Source organism: Morus notabilis, unplaced genomic scaffold (assembly GCF_000414095.1).
Source record: "Morus notabilis unplaced genomic scaffold, ASM41409v2 Scaffold179, whole genome shotgun sequence".
Taxonomy (NCBI): domain Eukaryota; kingdom Viridiplantae; phylum Streptophyta; class Magnoliopsida; order Rosales; family Moraceae; genus Morus; species Morus notabilis.
The window spans coordinates 759,811-784,473 of NW_010360916.1; the positions used below are offsets into that span (position 1 = coordinate 759,811).

The 24,663-nt window shown below is 34.2% G+C and overlaps 3 protein-coding genes across 5 annotated transcripts; 1 reads left to right on the forward strand and 2 right to left on the reverse strand.

The window, feature by feature from the left end:
• The first annotated feature begins 1,274 nt into the window (after positions 1 to 1,274).
• LOC21406741 (ABC transporter D family member 2, chloroplastic) lies at positions 1,275 to 7,530 on the forward strand. The gene is made up of 10 exons (XM_010097698.2): positions 1,275 to 1,717; positions 1,807 to 2,002; positions 3,194 to 3,261; positions 3,580 to 3,906; positions 4,024 to 4,188; positions 4,881 to 5,109; positions 5,604 to 5,845; positions 5,934 to 6,243; positions 6,496 to 6,767; positions 7,056 to 7,530. The coding sequence occupies exons 1-10, from the start codon at positions 1,475 to 1,477 to the stop codon at positions 7,242 to 7,244; spliced, it is 2,241 nt and encodes a 746-aa protein (XP_010096000.1). The 5' UTR covers positions 1,275 to 1,474; the 3' UTR covers positions 7,245 to 7,530.
• A 1,158-nt stretch (positions 7,531 to 8,688) lies between these two features.
• Positions 8,689 to 14,982, reverse strand: LOC21406742 (CTP synthase). Of its 3 annotated transcripts, none has more exons than XM_010097699.2 (22): positions 14,637 to 14,982; positions 14,238 to 14,361; positions 13,910 to 13,989; positions 13,628 to 13,714; positions 13,441 to 13,491; positions 13,210 to 13,327; positions 13,061 to 13,117; positions 12,890 to 12,954; positions 12,456 to 12,539; positions 12,293 to 12,343; positions 12,141 to 12,203; positions 11,955 to 12,001; positions 11,751 to 11,820; positions 11,594 to 11,656; positions 11,388 to 11,477; positions 11,211 to 11,249; positions 10,890 to 11,117; positions 10,704 to 10,789; positions 10,374 to 10,422; positions 10,205 to 10,285; positions 9,978 to 10,071; positions 8,689 to 9,263 (listed from the first exon to the last, which is right to left on the reverse strand). In XM_010097699.2, the coding sequence occupies exons 2-22, from the start codon at positions 14,353 to 14,355 to the stop codon at positions 9,070 to 9,072; spliced, it is 1,815 nt and encodes a 604-aa protein (XP_010096001.1). In that variant the 5' UTR covers positions 14,356 to 14,361; positions 14,637 to 14,982; the 3' UTR covers positions 8,689 to 9,069. The 3 variants fall into 3 exon arrangements, with proteins under 3 accessions (XP_010096001.1, XP_024021090.1, XP_024021089.1); XM_024165322.1 differs by having other exon boundaries at positions 14,238 to 14,422; XM_024165321.1 differs by having other exon boundaries at positions 14,238 to 14,425.
• A 5,323-nt stretch (positions 14,983 to 20,305) lies between these two features.
• Positions 20,306 to 22,451, reverse strand: LOC21406743 (protein SOMBRERO). The gene is made up of 3 exons (XM_010097700.2): positions 22,277 to 22,451; positions 21,807 to 22,084; positions 20,306 to 20,887 (listed from the first exon to the last, which is right to left on the reverse strand). Exons 1-3 carry the CDS (start codon positions 22,449 to 22,451, stop codon positions 20,306 to 20,308), a joined length of 1,035 nt encoding a protein of 344 aa, XP_010096002.2.
• Positions 22,452 to 24,663: the final 2,212 nt, after the last annotated feature.

The window sequence follows — 24,663 nt, forward strand, 5'->3', positions numbered from 1 at the left end:
TCAAAATCAACTGTTAACCTAGAAAATGTATGTATTTGACATGAATTTAAATTGTGGAGGTACTATTTTGAGAACACTCAAAATAGAGGGTGACGTTTTTGATAAACTTAAAATACATGATATAAAATTTTAAATATCCCAACTCTTTAATAGGTGATACTATGGTTCCCATTCTTTCAAATTTTGACCAAAAGACACTCAAACTCTTAAAACGTTTGCAATTCAAAGTTTTCTGTTGAAGCGTGACCTACTAGAGAATTTAGTCTAATTATTTAGGTTTTTTTTGTACGAACATCCTCTCAATTTTACGCGTTTGGAAAATTGAACCTCTAACTTTTAATCTTAAAAATGTATCTCTTAAATATTGAAATTCATTGCAATGTTGAAAATGAACATTGAATGAGACTAATTCTGATCTTTTTGCATCAAAGTAGTCCCTTTATGCACATCACGAGTGAAAATTTCAAATTGAGAGTAACTGTTTTGGGGAATAAGCTGGGGTTCTCTAATTGCCAAAACAATTTTCGCTCACAAACCTTGTAAAACTAATACAATATGGTGTTCTCATGCCCCTAAATTTAAATAGGAGAAATTCGTATTTAACCTTTTTTTTTTAGAAATGGTAGGATACTCTCTATTATTTTTTATATTTACCGTTTGACACAAACTATGTTAATATAATATGTTATTATTTAAACAAAAAATTATAAAAAAATAAGAGTGACACTAGCCTTTTTTTTTTTTTTTGGAAGTAATTTATTTTTAAGTCGAGCAATCGTCAACCGTAAAACATATTTTATTACAACACGGATATGTACTTTGCGATTGCTAATCTAATAATCAGATGACACGTGGCATAACGGGGATCGCAAAGGCGTTTGTTTGCAGATAGCGTTGTGTCTTGCAAGAAAAGAACACCGGAGAGTGTATATGGTTGGACTTGGGAGCCGTGGCATGCATAATTTAGTTTTAGTTTGATTAGTCACGCATATATGTATATGCATATCATATATATATATATATATGCATATATATATATATATCTGTTTGTTATTCGACTTTCTCTTCTTTGCTTTCCTTGTCTGTGTACAAAAAGAAATGGTGTGTAGGGGGAAACTGGAAACGGGCACTTTGGTGTTGGTGTTGGAATTTATGGTAATGGATGAGAGATGTGGCATATGCATATATATATATATATATGACTATATATATGTGCATATATATGCACATATATATATATAGTCATACACACACACACACACATGCCACATCTCTCATCCATTACCATAAATTCCAACACCAACACCAAAGTGCCCGTTTCCAGTTTCCCCCTACACACCATTTCTTTTTGTACACAGACAAGGAAAGCAAAGAAGAGAAAGTCGAATAACAAACAGAAGAGAATGTATTTATATTATTAGAAAAAAAGTAAAAGTGAAAAAAGGAAAAAAGTAGAGGTAGCGTGAGAATAAAAATGGCGGCACAAGCGCGAATCTGTTGGGCGTTACATAGTCCCAGCTTCCAAATCCATCATCATCGCCATGCTCGGAACTGTAATTCTCTTACAATGCCTCCTCCTCCTTCTAATGCTACGACTAGTTTCATGATTCGCAGGAGAACAACCAATCTTGATAAGCTTTCTTCTTCTTCTTCATGTCGCGCGACGGCTTCGACGGAGGCTACGGAATCGCCACCGTCGCCTCCGCCTCCTGATAAGGTTCGTTTCTTTGTTCTTCTTCTTCTTCTTTGTCGTTTCTTTCTTGTTTTTCTGTTTGGAAAGTGAGAAAAATTAGAGGTCTGGTTCAGGAACTGCAGAGGAAGGTTCCGGATCTGCAGACTCTCGTCCGACGATTCTGGAAAGTGGCTGCGCCATATTGGTTCTCCGATGATCAATTCCAAGCAAGATTGCAGCTCGCCACTGTCTTCGCTCTCACTCTTCTCACTACTGGTATCAGCGTCGGATTCAATTTCCTTGGACGGGATTTCTTCAATGCCCTAGCCAGTCAGTTTCTTTCTTTCTTTCTCCCATTTGTTCTGTTCAATTCGATTCATAGCTGAAATTTCAATGACTATGTATGATACATATATGTATGTATGTATATTGCTTTCTTGACTTCTAGTCTCTTTTTGTATTTGTTATGGTTCTAAATTTTTATTGTAAATAAATTGTGTATTTATACTTTTCAAATTTTTTTATTTGAAATATATCCAATGGTTAGTTGTAGGAGTAATAGAATTTAATCAATTAATCCCAAATTTTTAGTCATTATTCTTATGCTGAACGTGTCAAGCTTATAGTGGGATAATCTGTAGGAAACCGTTTCCTCGGTTTTATGTGTAATAAATTCTCTAATTAAGTACCTTTAATAAAATCTGAAAGATGTGGATGTATTATTTCACATTTTGGTATCTTTGGGAGGTTTGGATCCCTCTCAAAAGCTTTATCAATGGAGGTTGAGACTCGAGTTTTTCTCAAATGAGCCTATATCTATTCTCGTGCCTATATTTTTCTATGACTTCAACAATAATGTTATGAGTAAATTGCACTGTTGAACCCTAAACTATTCAGGTTTTGCACAATGGACCCCGAACTTTCAATTTCAACAAATTGCACTCTAAACTTTAAAATCAGTTGCAGTTGAAGTCCAATAACTAATGGCGTAATCAAATTGACAGTTCAAAACACGAGATTTGCCGTGACATGGTTTGAAAAGTGACAATCTTTACTTTTCATGTGTGAATTACGTGTTTTAAACCGTCAATTTGATAACATCCATTACCTATTGGACCTCAATTGTAACTAATTTTAAAGTTTATGGTGCAATTTGCCAAAATTGAAAGTTCTAAGTGCATTATGCAAAAAACGAAAAGTTTGAGATGCAACGGTTCAATTTACCTAATGTTATGGATTTCAAGTTATCTACCAAAGTTTTATAACGATGTCAAAAGTGAAATGCCAATTGATGAATGATGTCATTTGATCTATTGGTGGAAGGTTATGTTTTACTAATAGGAAAACGGCAACTTAACAGGTCACTAAAAAGGAAAAATTTAATTAATTAACAAAATATGCTTAGGTTGCTTGTAGCTTGATCCACATATTTCATGTGTTCTGCTCCTTCTGGATTATTTCAAAATTTTGAATGCTGTTTACTGAGTTTTTCTTTGTTGATTGAAATGGATTACGCTTAAGACAAGGACCAAGAACAATTTACCAAGCAACTGCTGTACTACCTGGGAGCATTCGCTGCTGGAATTCCGGTGAGCACACAAATTGCTGCATTTTCGCTTTAGGTATTCCTCTTTCTGTATTTTCTCTCCATGTTTCCACATAGTATAATCACCCTTGTGCAAACAATTTTCTCTTCAATTACCCAAATACCCACATATGACCCACAGAGTATTCAAACCAAGCTTAAACCTAGTTAGAGCGCAAACGAACATCGTATAATGATGTCTTCTGTCCTACATAAAAACAATAGCTAGAACACTAGAATTAAAATCTCATTTTTGTAGTTACTTTCCTCTTTGATCTTATGTTACTCATATATCTGTTCCCTTATTAAATGCTGTCCACAGGTTTTTGTGCAGCGAGATTATGTAAGAGAAACTCTTTCTCTGCGATGGAGGTCTTGGATGACGAAATATTATACAGAACGCTATTTCAAGAATCAGACATTCTATAAAATTCAATCCCAGTCAATTATTGATAATCCTGATCAGCGGATAGTTGATGATCTAAGTTCTTTCACGGGGACGGCCCTTTCATTCTCTTTGTCACTTTTCAATGCTACGGTGGATTTGATATCATTCAGTAACATCTTGTTTGGTATCTATCCTCCTTTGTTTGCTGTTCTTCTTGTGTATTCCATTGGCGGGACAGCTATAAGTGTCTTTCTTGGAAGGGTAATTTCATATCTATTTTTCTGAGTCTTCACAGATATCATATCCCTACCATGTAGTGAGTTTCAGCCAATGGATGTATCAATTAAAACTCAATGAACCTTTTCACTGTGGTTTCAGGAACTGGTGACTCTAAACTTCTTGCAAGAAAAGAAAGAAGCAGATTTTCGTTATGGACTTGTGCGCGTCCGAGAAAATGCCGAATCTATTGCTTTTTATGGCGGTGAATCAAATGAAATGCAACTTCTGCTGCAACGCTTCAAGAGTGCTTTTGAAAATTTAACTGTATGAATAGTTTTCATCTTATGCCGTTTTCTTCTCATTTTTAAGATTTCTGTTGATGCATTTGTACACTATAGATTTGCATCCAATATCCTTACCTAGGCTTATGATATGTCTACTGTTATCATTAGACCTGACAGTGATCATAATTTTCTGTTCATTTCCATGGAGAACAAAAATTCTTTTTTCATTTTTTGTTTATTTTTCATCAAAAACAGAAAAATGGTAGAATTCTATTTTATTTATTTATTTGGTCAAAATCCGCTATTGTTCTCGAGGACAAATAAATTCAGAGACATGTATAAACCATTAGCTTATATATATATGTGTGTGTGTGTGTGTGTGTAAATCTTATTAAAGAACTTGAGGTTAGCTATGGTAAAATGCATTATAGTTAAAACTTTGGAGAGTGATATGGGATATATATGCTAGATAGTTTGAACAAGTACGCAGTTGGACGTGACAAAACCATATGACATTGGCTTCATGCAGTCGCCCTTTCATTCAATCTTAGAACTCATTGGAATTTCATAGGATTCATTCAAGGGTGATAATGTTATTGTTATTTCTAGAGTGTTCTGAAGTTCTTTTTTTTTTTTAATGTTATCATTCAAATTCATCATAGTTGAGCAATTACATTCCACGTGATAACTTGTTTGAATTATTATTATGATATGATTATGTTCTCTTTGCAGCGATTGCTGATATCTTCAAGAAATCTAGACTTTTTCACCAGTGGTTATCGCTACCTCATTCAAATTCTTCCTGCCGCTGTAGTTGCTCCAATGTACTTCTCTGGAAAAATTGAGTTTGGTGTCATTAACCAGTCGGTGTCTGCTTTTAATCACATCCTTGGAGACTTTTCCCTCGTTGTATACCAAATTCAAGCTATCAGCGCATTTTCAGCTATAATTGATCGACTAGGTATTGTATTTTGATCTCTCTCTCTCTCTCTCTGTTGTTTTTTCTTTTCCTTGTTCCTTTTATCCTTTGTATTACTAGCTCTGAACACTTTCAATTTTGAAAGAAGCTAGCTCAACTACTTGATGTATATAAGGCTCTCCATACAGAATAACATAAATCTTGCAATTTAGTGGCTTCTTTGCATCTTTCAAGTTGCTAGGAAGGTATTGAAACAAAAACGTTTCCAAGAGTTTATATAAAAGTATTCCTTACACCTTGCTGTTTAATTGTTCAGAACTCATCTATATATATGGATTTGTCTAAGATGAAAAATATGTACTCCCCAACTGTCATCATCTAGTTATTGTTCATAGTTTTATATTGCTTAACGTACCTGAAATTAATTGCTATAACATTCTTCAAATGTTAATGCTAATAGGTAAGGTTGTTATACCATAATTTAAAACGGATCATATTTAATTTGTCATAGATTGGTATTCTCCTTATGTATGTAGGTGAGTTTGAGGATGTTTTGGAAAGCAGCAGCTCTAAAAGCCATTCTGAACCCTTAGAGGAGATTCATGTTGTATATTCTAGTGCTGGTGGCTCACCCACATTGGAGTCAAATGGATCCGTGCCAACAGCAAAGAGCCATAAGTTACTGGACGTGGAGCATTTAACTGTAAGGACACCAGGCAGTAATTCTACATTGGTTAGAGAGTTATCCTTGGGAATCAACCCCAAGGAGCATCTGCTGGTTAGTAAATCAATTCTGTGTTGTTTAGGTTAACAGCATATAATTGTAGAGTTGATGAAATTTTACCTCTATATGATTGTGTCAACAGGTGACTGGACCAAGTGGCAGCGGTAAGACTTCTTTGTTAAGAGCTATGGCTGGTCTCTGGAATACTGGAAGAGGGAAAATCACATTCTACATGGAAGATGGAGAAAATCTCCAGCTACCCATTTCTTCTGATTCAGGTCTTATTGAAGCTGATACTACTCATGATTCTGATGGAAAACGTGAAAGGTCCCTCACTAGAAATTATAAGAGTGTGTTTTTCCTTCCTCAAAGACCATATATGGTTTTGGGAACACTTTGTCAACAGTTGCTTTATCCAACGTGGTCTGAAGATGCAATTCCCTCATCAAATGGTACACAAAATTCTTTTCCACCAACTTTAAATTTCGTAACATGCATTTGTGAGCATTTTCTGCAGTACTTTATTGCCAAAGCATTTTTAACTGTACTGGAACGCATTTGTTTTGCACTTTATTTTATGAAACCTTATGTTCCCTTCCCCCTTGAAATGTAGTTTATGTGCTTTTTGAGTCTTGACAACCAGTATTCTGTAGTGTACTGTGTCCTTCAATCTCCTTATGCACTCTGTATAATTTATGTCCCAGATTCACTGCCTTTCTTGATGCGAGGGCCAAACTCAGAGAATGCAAGTGCAAAACGTGGTAAGCCCACAACAGAGGACATAATACAGGTTTTGGAGGATGTCCGTCTCGGTTATCTATTGTCTCGTTTTGGTAGTCTGGATTTAACGTGTGAGTGGTCTAGTGTCTTGTCTCTGGGGGAGCAGCAACGCCTTGCTTTTGCACGTCTGTTGCTTTCAAAGCCAAAGTTGGTTCTTCTGGATGAATCTACGAGTGCTTTGGATGAAGCCAATGAGGTATTCACTCGATCTAAACTCGACTTATCCTGGAATTTCACAATGCAAGTCGTCTAACTATGCTAGAATGAGCTATAAGAACATGAAATACATTACTTTTTCTTTCTGCTTATTTGTTCATGCGTGTGTACGTGCGTGTGTCCATCGGTATTTGAATCCTAATGGTTTTATTTCTTGTGTAAAGTGGGAGGCATAGATCCCACACTGTATTAGAAAAAAAAATGTAACCGCTTACTTAATAGGATTTCAAGTTATGACAGTTCTGCTCCCCCCTTTTTTTTTTGGCAGGCTCATTTATATCGGCAGATTGAAAAGGCAGGTATAACATACATCAGTGTTGGCCACAGGCGAACTCTGTATGACTATCACAAAAAGACATTACGTATATCCACGATTGACCCCAACAACAATCGAAGAAATTGGAACATTGAGACCATCAACCGTGACGGTACACATAGCTTATCATCGAGTCTGTAGTTGTTGCTACAATATTAACTAATTGGCATTATTTGGTGCGAGTCTTATATAAGGCAACTTTTGCCGCTCCATTGCAGAGGGTAATAATTAATGAATGCAAAATATGTTTCAGGTAATTCAAAAAGCGCATTTTGTACACTCAATCGATGTCTAGCTTTGTTTTATTTATACATTCTTTAAGTCTAACCACCATGTGTAGGATTTTAGTTGGCCTATGGTAGCCGAGTTAGTCTTTTACATAGAGAACAATGATTAATTTTCTTCTTTTCCTTTAATTCTGTTCTTTTGCGCATCCTTCTGCGTCTCTATCTCTATGATCATGGAGCATGAAATAGTAGTTCGGAAAATTATTTTCCACTTTCAGAAAATTATCTAAGTGTTAAATATTTGATGAAATATGTCGAAATTAGAGATCAAAATTGAAAATAGCTAAAGTTTAGAGACTAAAATAATACAAAAAATAAAACTTAATTTCTATAAATAGTTTCTAAATTTTTTATATGTTTCTAATTTTGGTTTCTAATTTACCCATTTTGTCAAATATTTAACACATAGCTAACATTAGGACTGAAATTGAAACAGAGTAAAATCTCAGAGATCAAGTGTGAGATGTTTTAAAAGTCATGGACCACGCAGGATTAAGGGTAAACCTCAAGTACTATTTATGAGACTTAACCCTTGTATTAGCTTTAAGTTTATTATAACAAAAGGACAAAGATGATAATACTTGTTAAAGAAAATAGGTCGAAGATAATATAGAATAAGTAATAAATAATAAAGGAAAAAAATGGAGAATTTACCCTTGAGAGTATATGAGTCTGGACCTTTATCCCTTACTCTTAATAAATACTCTTTTGTTAGTGTAATTATTTGACTAAAAGAGTTATGAATCAAGAGTAAAGAGTAAAAATCCCGATCCATGTACTTTTAAGGGGTATTTGTCAAGATTACTCAAGTATAAATGACTTATTAAAAGATTATCAATATATATATATATATATATAAATGACTTACAAATATAAAAAAAGGCTTTTATTTCAAAGGTATTTCTCGGAGTACAAGAGATCCTGTTGGAAACTGGTGAATCCACTTCGGAAGAATATGTCCCACAAATCTTAGGAGTCATATCTCCAAACACCAGCTAAATCCTATCAGAATTCTTTTGGATGTAGTGTGAAGCCTATAACTCACTTTACACGAGAAATAAAACCACTTCAATTTGACAAACTCACACTCAGATACCTAACCACTTGAACTAGCCGCAAGTGTCGAAGGACATTAACTTGGAAGAGCACAGACCGTGACAATTATCAATGAGTAATGTATTTGTAAAGGATAAAAGTAACACTGAAATGGACTACAATCTCTTTTGCACCAAGACATCTATAGGACTCCAAAATATAAGCACACGCATCTGAAACTGTAATGCTTTTACCTTTGGCATTTGTAGTTAATATAGATGGCAAACTTATTTATTCTCTATCAGAAAAAAAGGGTGAAAAAAGAAATATTCGTTTAAAACATACAACGAACTTAAGACCAAAGGTCCCTTTTCCACGGCAAATGGCCAAAAGGTTCGTCACATAACACATATTAGTAAAAGGGAAAAAAAGTAGAGACAAGACTTGGTCCGAAGAAGCAACTTTTCCCACTTGGAGCCAAATCTTCTTTCGAAAAACAAGCTGAGCCCTTCAAAGCAAAATCAAGCTTCATCATGAAGACAAGTCCTTGAGAGCTAACACCATCCTACCCAACTCAAGAAAGCTGTACAGACAGAACCCAAGGCGATTCCAACAAAAACAAACAATTGGCTTTAACTCTCTCATCAGTGCACACCATTGCAATTGCCATTGCTATACACACCGTTTACTGACCCATTGGAAGTCTTTAAAATTTTTCCATTTTGGTAGGTTTTTGTCGTCAAGTGTCCATTGCTTATTCCATTGCTAAGTGACTTGGTGACATGGCCATTGTTCTGAAGAACCGTTGCCAAGTTCCCGCATGCCGCTGCAATAAGTCCTGTGCACGACAGTGGAATAAATCGGCTTTATCAGCTGGCCAATCTTAGATGCAAAATCACGATGCATAGCCACTTCGGAGAATAGTCGAGTCAGAAAATAGAATTGATACTAATATACAAGGATGGCTCAACTTTTCCTCGAGATCCTTACCAAGAAAGAATATTATCATAATTGAGCCAGTCCCCGTACTATTGTGGAGAAGCAAAGATTTTTTTCAACAAGATATGAACGATAAAAACCAATAGAAATGTGACTTCCATAGAAACAGAAATCAGTCCCTGAATAGTAAAGACTTTGCACCAAGTCACGACGAGCTTATTTAGCATTTATCCCCCCTCTTAAATTGATCAGAAATAGAGGGTACTCAATAACTGAACTTTTTTGAGGCATCTTATCAATGAAATTTTTACTCCAGAATATGTAGTCACTTAGCATCAAAGAAACCTTTCTAGTTGCTAATTCCTTGATTCTAAACCTATATAGTTACCAAATGAGAATAATCAAAAAGACGAGACTGCTTTTGATATTACTAACTTCGATATGTCAAATAAACTATAAGCATGACTTGGAACCAAACAGTCATAAACAGAACAAAAATATATCTGATATTGGTACTGATCATAACATAACCTTAGACAAACAAGTAGATTGAAGGGGGAAAAATATCAACCAAGAACTCGAAGGAAAAAAAAAAAAGCAACTAAAAACATACCTAAGAACAGTGCAGAAGGTTTGCCTGGTCTTGATTTGAACTCGGGATGGAATTGAGCACCAACGAAGTATGGATGTGTAGGCAGCTCGATAATCTGTGATCATCACAAAAATATACTCACCACATGTAATACCAGAAAGCCACATAAACAAAGTAAATCTTTTGTTAACTCTAATCACTGGGTTTTCAAACACAGCATGATGTAGACTGTTAAAGCAATTAGTTACCTCCATTCTTTGGCCAGTTTCATCTTTGCCAACAAACAACATACCAGCCTTTTCAAGTTGTGAAACCATATCAGGATTGACCTGCACAACAAAAGTTTCTTTTAAGGTCTGATCAACTACTAAGACTGAAGTAACACATCATCTCTTGTATCACGCAGCATAGCTTTACCTCGTATCTGTGTCGATGACGTTCATCAACAAAACCTACATTGCCATATCTGAGAACACAATCCCAAACCACATTTCGTGGGTTAAACTTGAAATTTTTCGTAATGAGGTTTTAATAAAATATAATCACCCCTTTATCAACTCTAAATATTTATACTGTTTCGTGTAGTCATTTTCAGAATAAACCAAGTTATGAAGCATATGAAACATAATAGCATCCCAACACGAGAGTCATCTAGTGTGTGTTTTATTTATTTATAGGTAATGGAGTCATCTTGTGTTTAAAACATCATCAAAAAATGTAGACTTGAAATAAGTTGTATGCCCTTACAACTTTGCAGATTTGCAGTCTGCAACGTTGAAATAAGTCCTCCTTGATCCCAAACGCATGGTTCCTCCCATGTGAGTTTTTGAACCCTGCTCAATAAACAAGAACTCTCTTAATAAGATTAAAAAAAAAATGAATACAGGAATCAAAATTAACTTGGTAGAAATAAATTTATTATAGTTTGCGCACCTCTGGCATAAATATAACGCAGGGAGTTTTGGTGTTGGGATCAAACTCGGTACTGTTGGCATCATGTAAATTAAGAACAGATCGTGCAAATTCAATGACAGCAATTTGCATGCCCAGACATATTCCAAGGTATGGAACTTTGTTCTCTCGAGCATATTTTGCTGCAAGAATTTTCCCTTTCACTCCTCTATCACCAAAACCGCCTGGAACTAGAACACCATCAGCACCCTGAAACAAAAGACTTTACATAAGATCGATCGAAGACAGTAACAAACATTAAACTTAACATGGTACTAATGCAATAATGGTTTACGACGTCACCTTCAAAAGATCCCACGCAGCTTTATGTGCATCAGGGGCCTGTAGATTGTGAAACAGTGGAAGGTAAATCCAACGTATGTAAAACTGAATAATATGCTCCACAGAAAGTCACCTGCTGCTACCCAACGTAGGTTAAAATCCAAGGTAAATCCAACTTATGTTAAAATCAATCCTCACCTCTTTTGCAGTTGCATCTTCAAGGTCAGCTGCTGCTACACAGTCCACAATAAGCTTCCGGTGGCAAGCAACCGAAGCATGCAAAAGAGCCTGGGACAATTAGCTAGACATTAGAATTGTATCTGAATAGTTATTATGAATGATAATGTGTCAGTACAGTATCCGCATCCCCAAACAGGTAGTCACAATTTTGTATAGAAATTCACCTTTAAAACAGAGAGGTAAGCATCTGAAAGTCCGGTGTATTTTCCAACCATAGCAATCCTAACCTGTAATTACACAATACTCAAGAGTCAAGACCATGATACCGGTGACGCATAGATAAGATAATGTCAAATATTCGAAGCAAGTCTTGAAATGTACAGGAGCGTTCAGCATGTCACAAATTTTTGTTCTAGCAGTCCACTCCTCCAAATCAGGTTTTCTAGCAACCCTGCATGTCATGTAAAATGTTAAAATTCTATAGAAAAAAGCACAATCATTTCCAGCAAGCATGGTCATAAATGTTAATGCTATCATATAAGAATATGATTAAAAGGGGAAAGACTAAGTTTAGAAAACATATACCCTAGAAGATTCAGTCCTTTCAGGATTGCTTCATGTGCCTTCTGATCCTAATTTGACAGGAAAGAGAAGAGGCAAAAACAAAAAAAAAACGAAACTAAGTTTCTTCTAGAAAAAGAACTGAAGCCCAAACAAGTTAAGGAGCAGTAATAGTATTAAAAAATCTGAGGAAAAACAAAGGCTTCTTACTCTTAATAACAAGGGAATGAGCCAAATGTTTGGAACATCATAAAGAGTGACAATGTTTTCAGCCTGTAAAAAAGTTAAAGTTTATTACAAAAACTCTGGTCAAAAGGAAGAAAAGGAAGAGATGACACATTGTGTAATGATGCTATTCATACCGGCACATGACAAAACTGAGCAAGCTTTTCCTTAACATTCTCATCAAGTGGCTGTTGATTACAAATGAAATTAAAAAAAAAATAATAATAATAACCATTTGAGATTGCCACATGAAATTTGTAATCGGTCAGCAAATTTGGGAAAACGGTTGAAGAATAAGACCTTTGTACTGCGGCAAGCAAGAATATTTGGTGTCAAACCCAGTCCTCTTAGTCCCCGGACACTATGTTGGGTAGGCTTTGTTTTCTATAAATTAAGAATATGACAACAAAATTTAATTACCACATAACTGATCAAGTATAAAAAAAGGCGGGCCCCAGTGCCAAAGAGGCTCCCGTACTATGACAGGTTCGGGGGAAAGCTCAATCCCATATGTACGCGGCCTTACCCCTCAAAGGAGAAGCCGTTTCCGGGATTCGAACCTTAGACCCCGGGTGCAAACGCAAGCGCTCCCACCATGGTGCCAAGGCCCGCCTTCACATAACTGATCAAGTATATGAGCAAAAATATGCATCACAATGGGGAAAGGCTACATGTTAAGGAAAACCAAATTCGGTATCAGTACACAGCTTTAGTAACTTGTACTGTTGATGTACCTGCTCACCAACAACGTTAAGAACAGGGACGAGGCTGACATGAATCAAGAGGAAATTGCCAGACCCTAATACCCAGGAAAAAAAAAAATGAGAAAAAAGTTTGCTAAAACACATCTTAAAAGCAAGTTAGTTTACGTAGAATTGAGCAAGTGCCTTTGTAATTGATCCTACCTACGCGATATGAGAATTGACCAAGTGCCTCAATAAATGGCATAGACTCAATATCCCCTGCATCAAGAACAAAATTCAAGCTTCTAAGAAACAAAGAAATGGCTAACTATGGAGAAGAGCACATAGAATCATAGATGATGCTACTTTACCTATAGTTCCACCCAACTCGATGACACAAACATCAGCTGGACCCTCTTTCCCATCAACTGGTACCATTGCCACCCGCTCTATCCACTCTTGTATGGCATCAGTAATGTGTGGAACCACCTTTTGCAAAGCCAATAATAATAATAATAATAATAATAATAATAATAAGGAAATTTTGTTGAATAGACCATTGAAAACAAATCATCAAATGAACCAACCAGGTTATAACATACCTGGACAGTTTTTCCAAGATAATCTCCTTTTCTCTCTCTGTTAATAACAGACTGTTCAAACAAGAAAACTAAATTTAGGATGGGAGAAAGCCAATAATTATCACGATCCATGATTATAACCAATTTTAAAACACAGCTCTCAAATACAGAAATGGTCAAAGAAGGAAAAAAAAAAAAAAAAAAAAACCTGATATATTTTTCCAGTGGTGATATTGTTGTCACGGGTCAGTGTCGTGTCTAGAAACCGCTCATAGTTTCCCAGGTCAAGGTCCACCTTCAGAAATACATAAACAAACAAACAGTAAGTCCCCATTCTTCATTTTTATTGCATAAAAAACTCAAAACCGACTCTCCACAAAACAGATAATCAGGTCAAACAATGAGATAGAGATATGAGTGCAGAAAACACAAGAAATAAGGCAATCCTATATCAAACAAAATGCAAAATTCCGCTTCTTTGGCAATTTACCTCACCGCCATCGTCTAAGACAAACACCTCCCCATGCTCAAAAGGAGACATTGTCCCTGCATCTGTGTTCAGGTAAGGGTCTGCATGAAGTAATGGAATATTAAACATTAGTAAGTAGAATCTCAACCAGTAACATTAGGAAGTTGTACAATGGCTTTGAATGACAGAGAAAAACAAGTTTCATATAAAACTAAGGCTAGAAATGCTAGTGAATAATCCTATAAAACATTTTTTGCATTAGACAATAGACACCAAGAAATGGTCATTTGGAGCAACCCCAGATGAAAAAAAAAAGGGAGAAAACATCACACAAGAAGCAGGAGCATACCAATCTTGATAGAAGTAACACGAAGACCACAAGCCTTGAGGAGAACACCAATACTACTAGCTGTGACTCCTTTACCAAGTCCGCTAACAACACCACCAGTAACCAATACGTACTTCATCTTTATCTTTTTGGGCCTCACAACCACAAACAAAAACGATATATAAATATATATAGCTCTCTCCTGACTTCTGCCAACGAAAACACAGAGAAGTCCAACGTTACAAAGATTGTATAGATAATGGAAATCCAGTTAGCGTCTTGTTATGATAAAACCAAAGAGTGACAACATTTGACATTAAACAAGGATAAAGAGATAAGACTCTAGACGAAGATATTATCTGGGGTTAAATAGAAATGAAAAAGAAAAAGAAACAAAAAACAGAGAGAAACCAAAAAAACCTTGTTGACAATGGCGGTTTTTACGAAGCCTTCTGTTTTGTGATGTCCCCTCCTCTACTCTTCTTTGCTTTGCTTTTTTTTTTTGTTTATTTACTTTTGTTTTTGGGATTTGTGGTTAGTTCACACAAAAATCAATAGTTCTACTGGTTCTTGTTCCAAAGCTTGTTCACAAACAAGAAGATAGGCAAAGCATAGCAAAAGGAAGGGGTGGTTTTGCAAGTGTCATTGGAAAGAATGAAAGAAGCCAAGAAATGGAGTTTAGTGTGAATGGAGAAAAAGAGAGAGAAGTGCTTTGGAAAACAAGGATAAAATGAAGAAAAAAAACCACCTTCTTTGCGTTTTGTTCTTTCAGTCAGGCGGCGGGTGGCAAAGCCTTTTAGGAGAACCCAAGTTCCTTTGAACAAAATTGGCTTTTACCCTTTTGCTATTTAATTTTTTTTTAATTTTAATTTTAATTTTATTTATGTATTGGGAATTTTTAAGATGGGATATGCTATTTTACTCCACTTATAAGAATATTTAATTTTAATCGTTAGATTTATTTTTTAACAGTAAAATTTATATAAATATGTATTAAAAATTTATAATATATCATACAGAATTCTAATTTTTTTAATATGTATTAAAAACGTGTAATGTGCCATACAGAATTGTTCTTAATATATATCTGACTCTTAAAAAATTAACCTAACAACAAATACACAATTCCCTCTGACCATCGCAAAGACTCCTGTTTTTCAACTTAGAAATTTGAAAACTAAACCTAGGGACTATGTGGGTATTTTCTTTTTTCCCGTTTCTAATTATCCTTTTTTCCCGTTCTATTGATATTGATATTGATTTATTTATTTATTTTTTATTTGTCCGAAACCTTTTAGGATTTCCAAAGAGATTCTCTCTCTCTCTCTCTCTTTCTCTCCTGTTACATGTTTACTTCTTCAAATGGATACTTATGGACAAAAGAATTTAACTTTGGACAAAAGATATTTAACTTTGGGGAATCAAATCATCAAAAGGAAAAGTTGGAAAACCCACGCTGAAAGATATGTCACGCAAGAGAGCAAAAAAGGCATTCATTCACACCCGGCCAAATTTTAGATTTTTATTTTCTTTGTTTCAGAAATTAAGGAAAAAAATAGCAAATGTTGTGTTGACAACACCAACTCATATTCAGAAATATCAGTCACAATAAGGATAAGAATTTGGCTTAGTTGAATTGGGAATATTAATATGACTTATCATGAAGCAACTATAAGCAAACATATTAATATTTTGTGCTCTAATGCAAAGAATGACACGGATGGATAGTAGATTAATAGAGAAAGGACACAAATATACTCATATGATCCGTTTAATTCGCTGATTCGAGTTTTTAATTTGAGTTAAGATGCGACTTTATGTGAGAGTTTTTTTACTGTAGTAAAAAAGTTAGATGTGACTATTTATGAGAGCTTTTTATTATAGCAAAACTCGAATTCTAAATTCGAATCGGTGAAATGAACATGGCCTTAGTATGCATGAGTCTGAATTTTTATCTCTTCCTCTTAATTAATATTACTTTTAATTAATATTACTTTTAATTAAATAATTATATTAATTAAAAGAGTATTAATGAAGTTAAAAATTTATACTCATAACAAGACAAGTTCAATAATTTCTCTATAATAATATATAATCACACATATTTTATATGATTACGTGGTGTTTTTCACCACCTACTATAAAACTCTACGTGCTTAAGAAGAGGACCATATCATGCTATTGTGTAGTGAGGATAAAATCACGTAGTCAATGCCTAAGCTATTGAAATTGACAGTGAGAAATTCAGAATTGTACATCGTATTCAATAATATTTCAGACGAATAGTGAACCACCAAAAAAAAAAAAAAAAAAGATGATTAGTGGATATGCTAATCTTTGCAATTATTTTTATGTAATCCCTTACTTAGGTTACATCTTACCCACTTTTGTTTTGTTTTATTACTCTTATGGCTTATCCTTAGTTTTTATGTTGGCTTTTGCCTAGTCAACTTCTATCCGTCCTGTGTGTGTCACTGGTCAACAAGACAAACACATCCTAACAAACAGAAGGCTGATGTCAGCCACTCCCTATTTCCCGTCACTGTGCCTTTGAAGCAAACGTGAGACGAGAGGTTTATAGAAATGCCACGATCTTAAAATATGTAATGGTTTTTGTCCTGATAAAAAAAAAAAAACCCTCCTAGAAAATACAGTACCAATACATTGTGTTCGTTTAATTCGTTAATTTGAGTTTAGATGTGACTTTATATGAGAGCTTTTTACTGTAATAAAATTTAAATTTTAAAATCGAATCAGTAAAATGAACGGGATATTAATATCTGAAAACACTCCTAATAGGATCATAGCAAGTTACTGATAGTAGCTCACCAGTGATAGTCTATTGTACTACCGATGATATCCTACCGTGATACTAAGAATTATGATGTGTTACGGCGGCAGCTTAATGCTCTATCCACACGGTTTTTTAATGGTATACACAAATAAAATTTCAAAGAAAAATACTTAGGGACACGACCGGTATTAAATACCATCATTAATTATGGGTCCTACACTGTAGGATTCACCTTCTATTAATAAGGCGGAGCTAAGCACTACTGATGTCTTATAACATTGTTCAATCTGTAAACACAAAGAGGAACATGACAGAGATGGTGGTTGTGGAGCACGGCGGAGATTGTGCCGCTGCGGTATGCAAAGGAGAAATCTCCCTGTTGCGGTTTCATACTAGGCAGTGGCCGGGGACTTGAAACCAAAAGTTCAAATATAAAGAGTAGTGTAGATATAGTTTTCAGTTATAGAGGGTAAATTTTACTGAAACGTAAAACTAGAGAGCGAATATCTAATCCTTGTATATCACCATCCTAAGATGTGAGAAACGCTTCAACAGATTTTTATTTTATTTATTTTGCTAAAAAACCAGAACCTTGATATCGGAACTACATAAAAATTGCTAGAATCATAATTTTTGGTTAAATTATATGAAAATACCATGTCACATGTCTAATTAATTAACGAAAATTTAAGTGTTACTAGGGAGTGATAGTTGCGGTTCGAATGAAATCCCTTAAAAAACAAAAAGAAAAGAAAAGAAAAGAAAAGATGGAAAAAGGAGATATAAGAGAAAACTCTTACTCGATCGGATTTACTTCTTGAAATTAGACTACGTAGTGATGTATTATAATCTCCAGTAAACTCCTCAAAATCAGGGTGCTTCAAAAGCCTATTGAAGGACCTGTATTTATATGTATAGCAAACTGAAATGACTCTTGGACGTTGGATTGAGTTTTATGTTTTGCATAATATTCATCAACTCTATAGGTTGTTCAAGGGCCTCCATCCATACATAAATATGTATATATATATATATATATATATATATATATATATATTGTATATTTATATAATCTGATAAAAAGTTGTGCGGCCCAAGGAAACTGGTGGGTAATGCTAATTAGCAGGACCCCTTCTTATTTCATCGACACTTGGAGGCAAATTACCAGGGACCCCTTCTTATTTCATCACGCCTCAATTTAATTAACAATAAATAATAAAAAAAGACAAATACTTATATAATTAGGATTTTTATCCTTTATTCTTAATTAATAATGTTTTTAATTAAATAATTATACTAATAAAAGGGTATTAATTAAGAATGAGGGTTATAATCTTAACTCATACCATTTTAAGAGTAAATTCAATAATTTTCTCTTTAAAAAAAATGTCGATAATGGTTATACTAATACCGGTGCAAAATCATTAGTCAGATGAGTATGTTAATATTTTAATTGATTGCATACGTGAGATGTCTTTTGCTTACATAAGGAGCATTGGATTAAATTCAGGATTATCAGTTTCACAAGTGGAGTGGGATTTTATCTTAAACTAAAATGAAACTACAAACCAAGTTGTTAGTTCATGTGTAGCATGCCTTTATCCAAATAACAACACGAAAGTTTGATGGTGCGTACGTTTGTGCGTTTGCAACGTTCGCCATTTTCTTAAGGCGCGTCTATAAATTCTTAATAGAATGAAATGAGAAGAATAATAACTAGAAAGAGAACGATGTATATTATTTTAATTATTTCTTATTTTAAGAATTTAAATAGAAAACAACCTAAAATATTTTTTTTTTTTATGTTTTAGGAACTAGAGAACCGTAATAATTTAATACCTTTATGCATATAACTATTGGATAAAAATTACTAAGGGGATACGATAATTCTTAAATTTTGTCAATATGTTTATGCGATTTATGGATTTATTTTAACCCTAAGTGAGCAACCATAGCTTGGCCTTATCTACTATCATGACCATCTCTTCAGTGTGACCTCTACAATACAATCCGGTGACTTGTTTAGATAAGGCCCACCACACCTTTACTACAACCAGCAAACATTAACCTAGGATTTGGTTATCCTTTCTCGACAAATTAATTTAGGGATTGACAACCTCTATGATTGAAAATGGTTTTGAAAAAGATCTAGCACGATCAAGAAACTATCCACCCAATGGTATGATACAAATTTGGAACTTGGAGAAACTTGCATTCACTAATTAAATCAGTGCAAGTAATAAGGTAAGCTAAATAGTGATTTCGAAATCAATCCTCAATTAATGAGAAAACGACTGCGATGTAGGCTTGAGAGAAATATGAGATGTTTTTGGACAAATTGAGAGCTTATTCTATTGTTTCTTAACAATTTTTGGCCATAAAAAACATTTTAAATAGGCAAAAAAAAATAAATAAATAAATCACTCCCTTAGTAAGGTACAATGACATATCAAGTTCCTATGAGTACTCCTTTTAAGAATCAAGTGATGCGATTAAAGATTTTCTTGCGTTTCATATTGTTACGTCATGATTCTTTTCAGTTCAAACTCATCGGAATCAATTGTCTTCAACCTGAGTAAAAGGATAAAGATTAGGATTTGCATTTTGGTAATATAAATATTTTGAATTAAATTTGATTTAAGATTTTGAATTATAATTGCTGTTCCTATAATATAAGACTTATGTGATGCAAACAATTTAGTTTATTTTAAGAGAATGGTTAGTGATGAAATATTGATATTTGTTGTTTTCTTTCTTTTGAGTTCTTATTCTCTCTAATCCCTCTCTTATAACAATATTCTATTATGTTTGTGTCTCTACTCTTTATTCTGTCTTGTCTATCTTGTCCTACATCACACGTAATGCACTTGAGTAACCACATTTTGTTTAATATTAGATTCCATATTATCAATAAGAAGAAAAGATCATCTAAATAATTAATAAGAATGAATTAACAAAGATATCCATGCAATGTGAGCATTAATATCTCTCATTCTTGTAGTTCTGAACTTAGTTTATATACATTTCAACACCCCAAAAAGAAAACTAATAACTCCTAATTAAACAAAAGCTAGAAAAAATAGATGACATTATAAATTAACAGAAACAATTCCTCACTACGAATAATAAACCAAAGTTGATTTATACTTCAGCCGCACAACTAAATATATATATATATATATATATTTTGTCGATCGGTAGTATTACTGAACGTTCCGACCAATATTAATATTATATAGATACGTACGTAGTCTAGCTACTTGGGAAACTTCAATATGTCATTGTCGCAGCTAAGTTATTGAAATGGGAATAATCTTTGGGTGGAAGTGGAAGCAGTGCCTACATGATCATGCTGATGATCAGCAACGTGATGATGATCGGACGGTGTTGAAGGGTGACATTTGGCTTGATGAGCTGGGTGTTGCTGATGATGGTGGTGGTAAGAGTTGGCAAGAAGCTTGTCCAAGAAGGTCCAATCCCCGCTGCCGTTGAAGCGTTGCTCCGGCGGCGGCGTCGGGACCAGTCCGTTGGATGTGAGCCTCAACAAGTTCTGAGAACACTCGAGGTCCATGGTGTTCAAGGAGATCAGTGGAGAGACGAAAGGTGGGATCGCAGGAACGACGGATTCTGGGCAAAAGAGCTGTGGGAGGTGCATGGAGCCGTCAAAAGCATAATCATAGAGTTGTGGCAGATGATGATGATGATGTTTTGACTGATGATTGTGATGATCTACTACTAGTGGGGCCGAAGAACTACTTGCCTTCATGTGTGAGTAGTCTGCAGCTTCTAGCTCAGCTTGATTATTAGAAATTTCTGGTTGGAAACCTCTGTTGTGGGTTTTCTTCTTGAACACTCTGCAGACAACCCAACCATCCTCCTGCTAGACAAGCAAAAATAATTGTTAGGTTATGTATGTATGTATGTATGTGTGTGTGTGTGTGTATGTATTACATAAAGTTATATGCAAGTACTTCAGGTTTAAAAATGCTATATTGTGTTCAAAAGAGTATAGCATGCTATTACATTGGTTGTTAAGTCGATAAAATTAATTATATGCGTCACTTGGGATCTAACATATTTTTCCTGAAAAGTTGAATAAAAAAAAATATTAAGGGCGCGCTTGGAACTCGTTCTAAAATGATTTTATTTTTTGTATGAAAATGAAAATGAAAACGTTTTCAATCTCAGACATAAATCATTTTTAAAAATACGTTTGGTAGTTTTATCAAGAGATTATTTTTAGTATAAAAAAATCCATTAATGTCTCTCTCTCTGCTCTAGAGAGGAGAAAACAAAAATAAAAAATAAAAAATGACTAAAAGTCATTTTTCATTTCTCTCTCATTTTACACTAAACCAAAATATATTTATGGTCTTATTAATTTTGCTCATTCGAATTGAAAACTTGAGTTGAGAAGTGAACTCGTGTGAGAAAAAACGCTGTAACAGAAAAAGATTTTGAATTTTTTGAGAGAAAATAATGTAGTAAAAAGTTTGAATTGTGATTTGAATGGTAAAATGAGTGAAGGCAAGTCTTTTTTTCTAGTCATATCTAAAGCCTCACATATAGTTCTGACATTATTGTATGATACAATTTTTTTTTTTTTGAAATAAACACAACTAATATCAAGATTAGTGAAGGGCATATCTCAACTAATTAGTTGACACTATTTTTTTTTTAGGTATTAGTAGTGGGAAATATATTGTATTCATATTCATAAACTCTACTAATTGTTGTTAAAATTACTTGGGTAATTTTTGAGTGATCAAAGAGGGAGGATACTTAGTAAGCATTACCTGAATCTGATCTGCACTGTCATGGTCATCGAGGCGATACTCATGCATGATCCAGTCGGTTTTTTGGCCGTTAGGAGCACGACCAGTGTAGAAGACTAGGGTTTTCCTCATCCCAATCCTTTTAGAGTCACTGAGGTGGATGGCTTTATCCCGCCCTGTTGCCTTCCAAAAGCCGGCGGCAGTTGCCCGGTTTGTCCTAGTTCCGGTCGGGTATTTCTTGTCCTTGTGGCTGAAGAAGTACCAATCGTTTTGTGGCCCTGAACCTATTTTGCATTTCTCTGAAAACCACATTTAACAAAAACAAATAATTATCAAATGAACTAATAATACCCTTTTCAAGATTTAGCTACCAAAATACAGCTAATTAATTAATTAGCAACATCAACCACTAATGGTTATCATCATCAATATTATAAATAAACCGCATTTAATAGATTTCGTGTACTGTATAAAATTAATAAATATCTGACCTTTGAGATCCCAAGGCTCAAGTTTGTTAAGATCAACCTCTCTAATAACGTCAAGATCAATGGCTTCGTATGAAACTTTCTTTCGTAGATAATAGTAGAGAAGCTCCTCATCTGTTGGATGAAATCGGAAGCCTGGAGGAACACTGAGTTGCCCATTGCCGGCTGCCATGTTCATTCCTTTTATTTTGTTTTGTTTTGTTTTTTTCTCCTGAAAAATGAGTCAAAAAAATTAAAAAAAAAAAAGCATACATGATCAGTACTAAATAAAATTCTGAAGCTAAGAAAACCACGTTTAATTATATATACATATATACGTGTATGTTGCATGCCAGGCAAGAATACATATCAATTAAGGAATATAACTAAGTTTAAACTATATATAATAAAACAAAAAAGGTACTATTATAGGTAGAATATTGACTATCATGTCTTCTGCTCATGAGGCACCTGTATAATGTTTGAATCAAAACAGGCCCAGAAAATCAAGTGGAAATTGCAAGTACGTGTGGTAGAAAGATCTTATAAAGTCATTTTTGTCAACTAGTTACAAACTCAAAATCACACTTGAAGAAATTAAAGAAGTTGTAAACTCTTTATCTACCAAGAAGAAACTAACTTCAACAACCAAAAAAAAAAAAAAAAAACCCGCTACGCAGTCTAAGCACTCATAGCCTGAAATTATTGAGTAAATAAAGATGTTGCTTTCGACAAGATCTCAAAACGGAAAAGAAGAACCCTAGATCCTAGTATATTCCGAAACCCTTGATCGAACGTTTTCCATAGTAAGAAGATCATTTACAATATGACCAAAAGATTATTACATGATCATGTGTACTGGTCGTAGAAAGACAAATTGAGTACGTAGATTCTTAGGATAATAAACGCATAGAGAATTTACATGCTTCTCTCGTTTAGCTCCGCTGAATGAAGAAGAAAATGAAAATCACAGAACGTCAATATATCCTCATCAAGATAAGATCTAGTAGTAGTAATAAACTACTGCTTTGATTTTTGTCTATTTATTTTCTTAAGTAGAAACCCATATCTTCTGTAACAAAATCCAACCGACTTGTTGAAATTAAAGGCAGAGCTGGTTTACACTTGGGTTTGTAATTTATAAACTCCCAGTTCCAGTTTAGCTATAAACAAAGCAAGTAAAAAGATTGAACTGATGTTAAAAATATATAAATTCAAATACATCTTCAACAAAAGCTGGAAAAAAACCTAAAGAAGAGAGATAACGAGATAGAAGAAAGCTAAAAAGAAAAAGAAAAAAAAAAAAAAAAAAGAAAGATTGACAACAAAAAGCAAACCTTTTGGTAGAAAAGAAGCTAGCTAGGGTTCCTTCAGTGACAAAGAAAAAAGGACAACCGCTCACTCAAGAAAGGCAGACAGACAACGGAAATGTTTTCTTGGCTTCAAGGGCACGATGGTTTAAAGACACATAGAGAGAAGAGAGAGAAGGAGAGAGGGAGAGTCAGAGAGATGTGGATCAGTGCAATATTGTTGGCTTTAACGAAGATGGGCACAGAAATAAAGACAAGGAAATAACAATATAATATTCAGCTAAAAAAACGGTAGAAAGTGTGACTTATCTTCTTTTTAAAAAGAAAATAAAAACTTAGAGAAATTACAAATAGTGTAGTCATTTCATTAGTTCGAATTAAATTTTTATTATAATATTTTTCTCACAAAAATTTAAATTTCATTTTTTATGCTACAGTATTTTCTTTCACACAAATTTACTTTTAAACTTAAGTTCTCAATACGAATTAGCGAAACAAATGGGACTTAGCAATAGTGACGATCAACACAACGCAACTTATATGATGTATAAGTTTTATTTGATAAGTCATATTTTTTTATTAGTATACAAAATTAATACTGGATCAAATTATATGATTCTTGAAACACCAGATCACATATATACATATATACATACATGTACATATTATAATGTTTGTATGCTTTTCGATTTTGACGTGTTTTCACTAAGAAACAGAAATTACTACCACAAAAGCTCCATTATTCAGTTTAGAATTATATTTTAAAAAAAATCAAAACAAAAAGAGAAAATAAGAACAAAGAAACTAGCTAGGTGCGGGCGTTGTCTGGTTCTCATGAGGAATACGAAAAAAGAAATATATGATACTGAGAAACAGGGTTTTGGTAAAATGTCCGTTGAATGGGAGACTCTTCTCCCAAATATCGCCTCATTACGATGAAGAAAATGTATGCTTAGAATAGGTATATAATTAACTGCCAATTAGCCCATTTTAACTGTATTACTACTGCTAGCTTGCTCTTATATATGAATTATACAAATATTCTCATATCAACATAATTATAATAGTATTTTGTCGTCTTTTTCTAGCCATATATATATA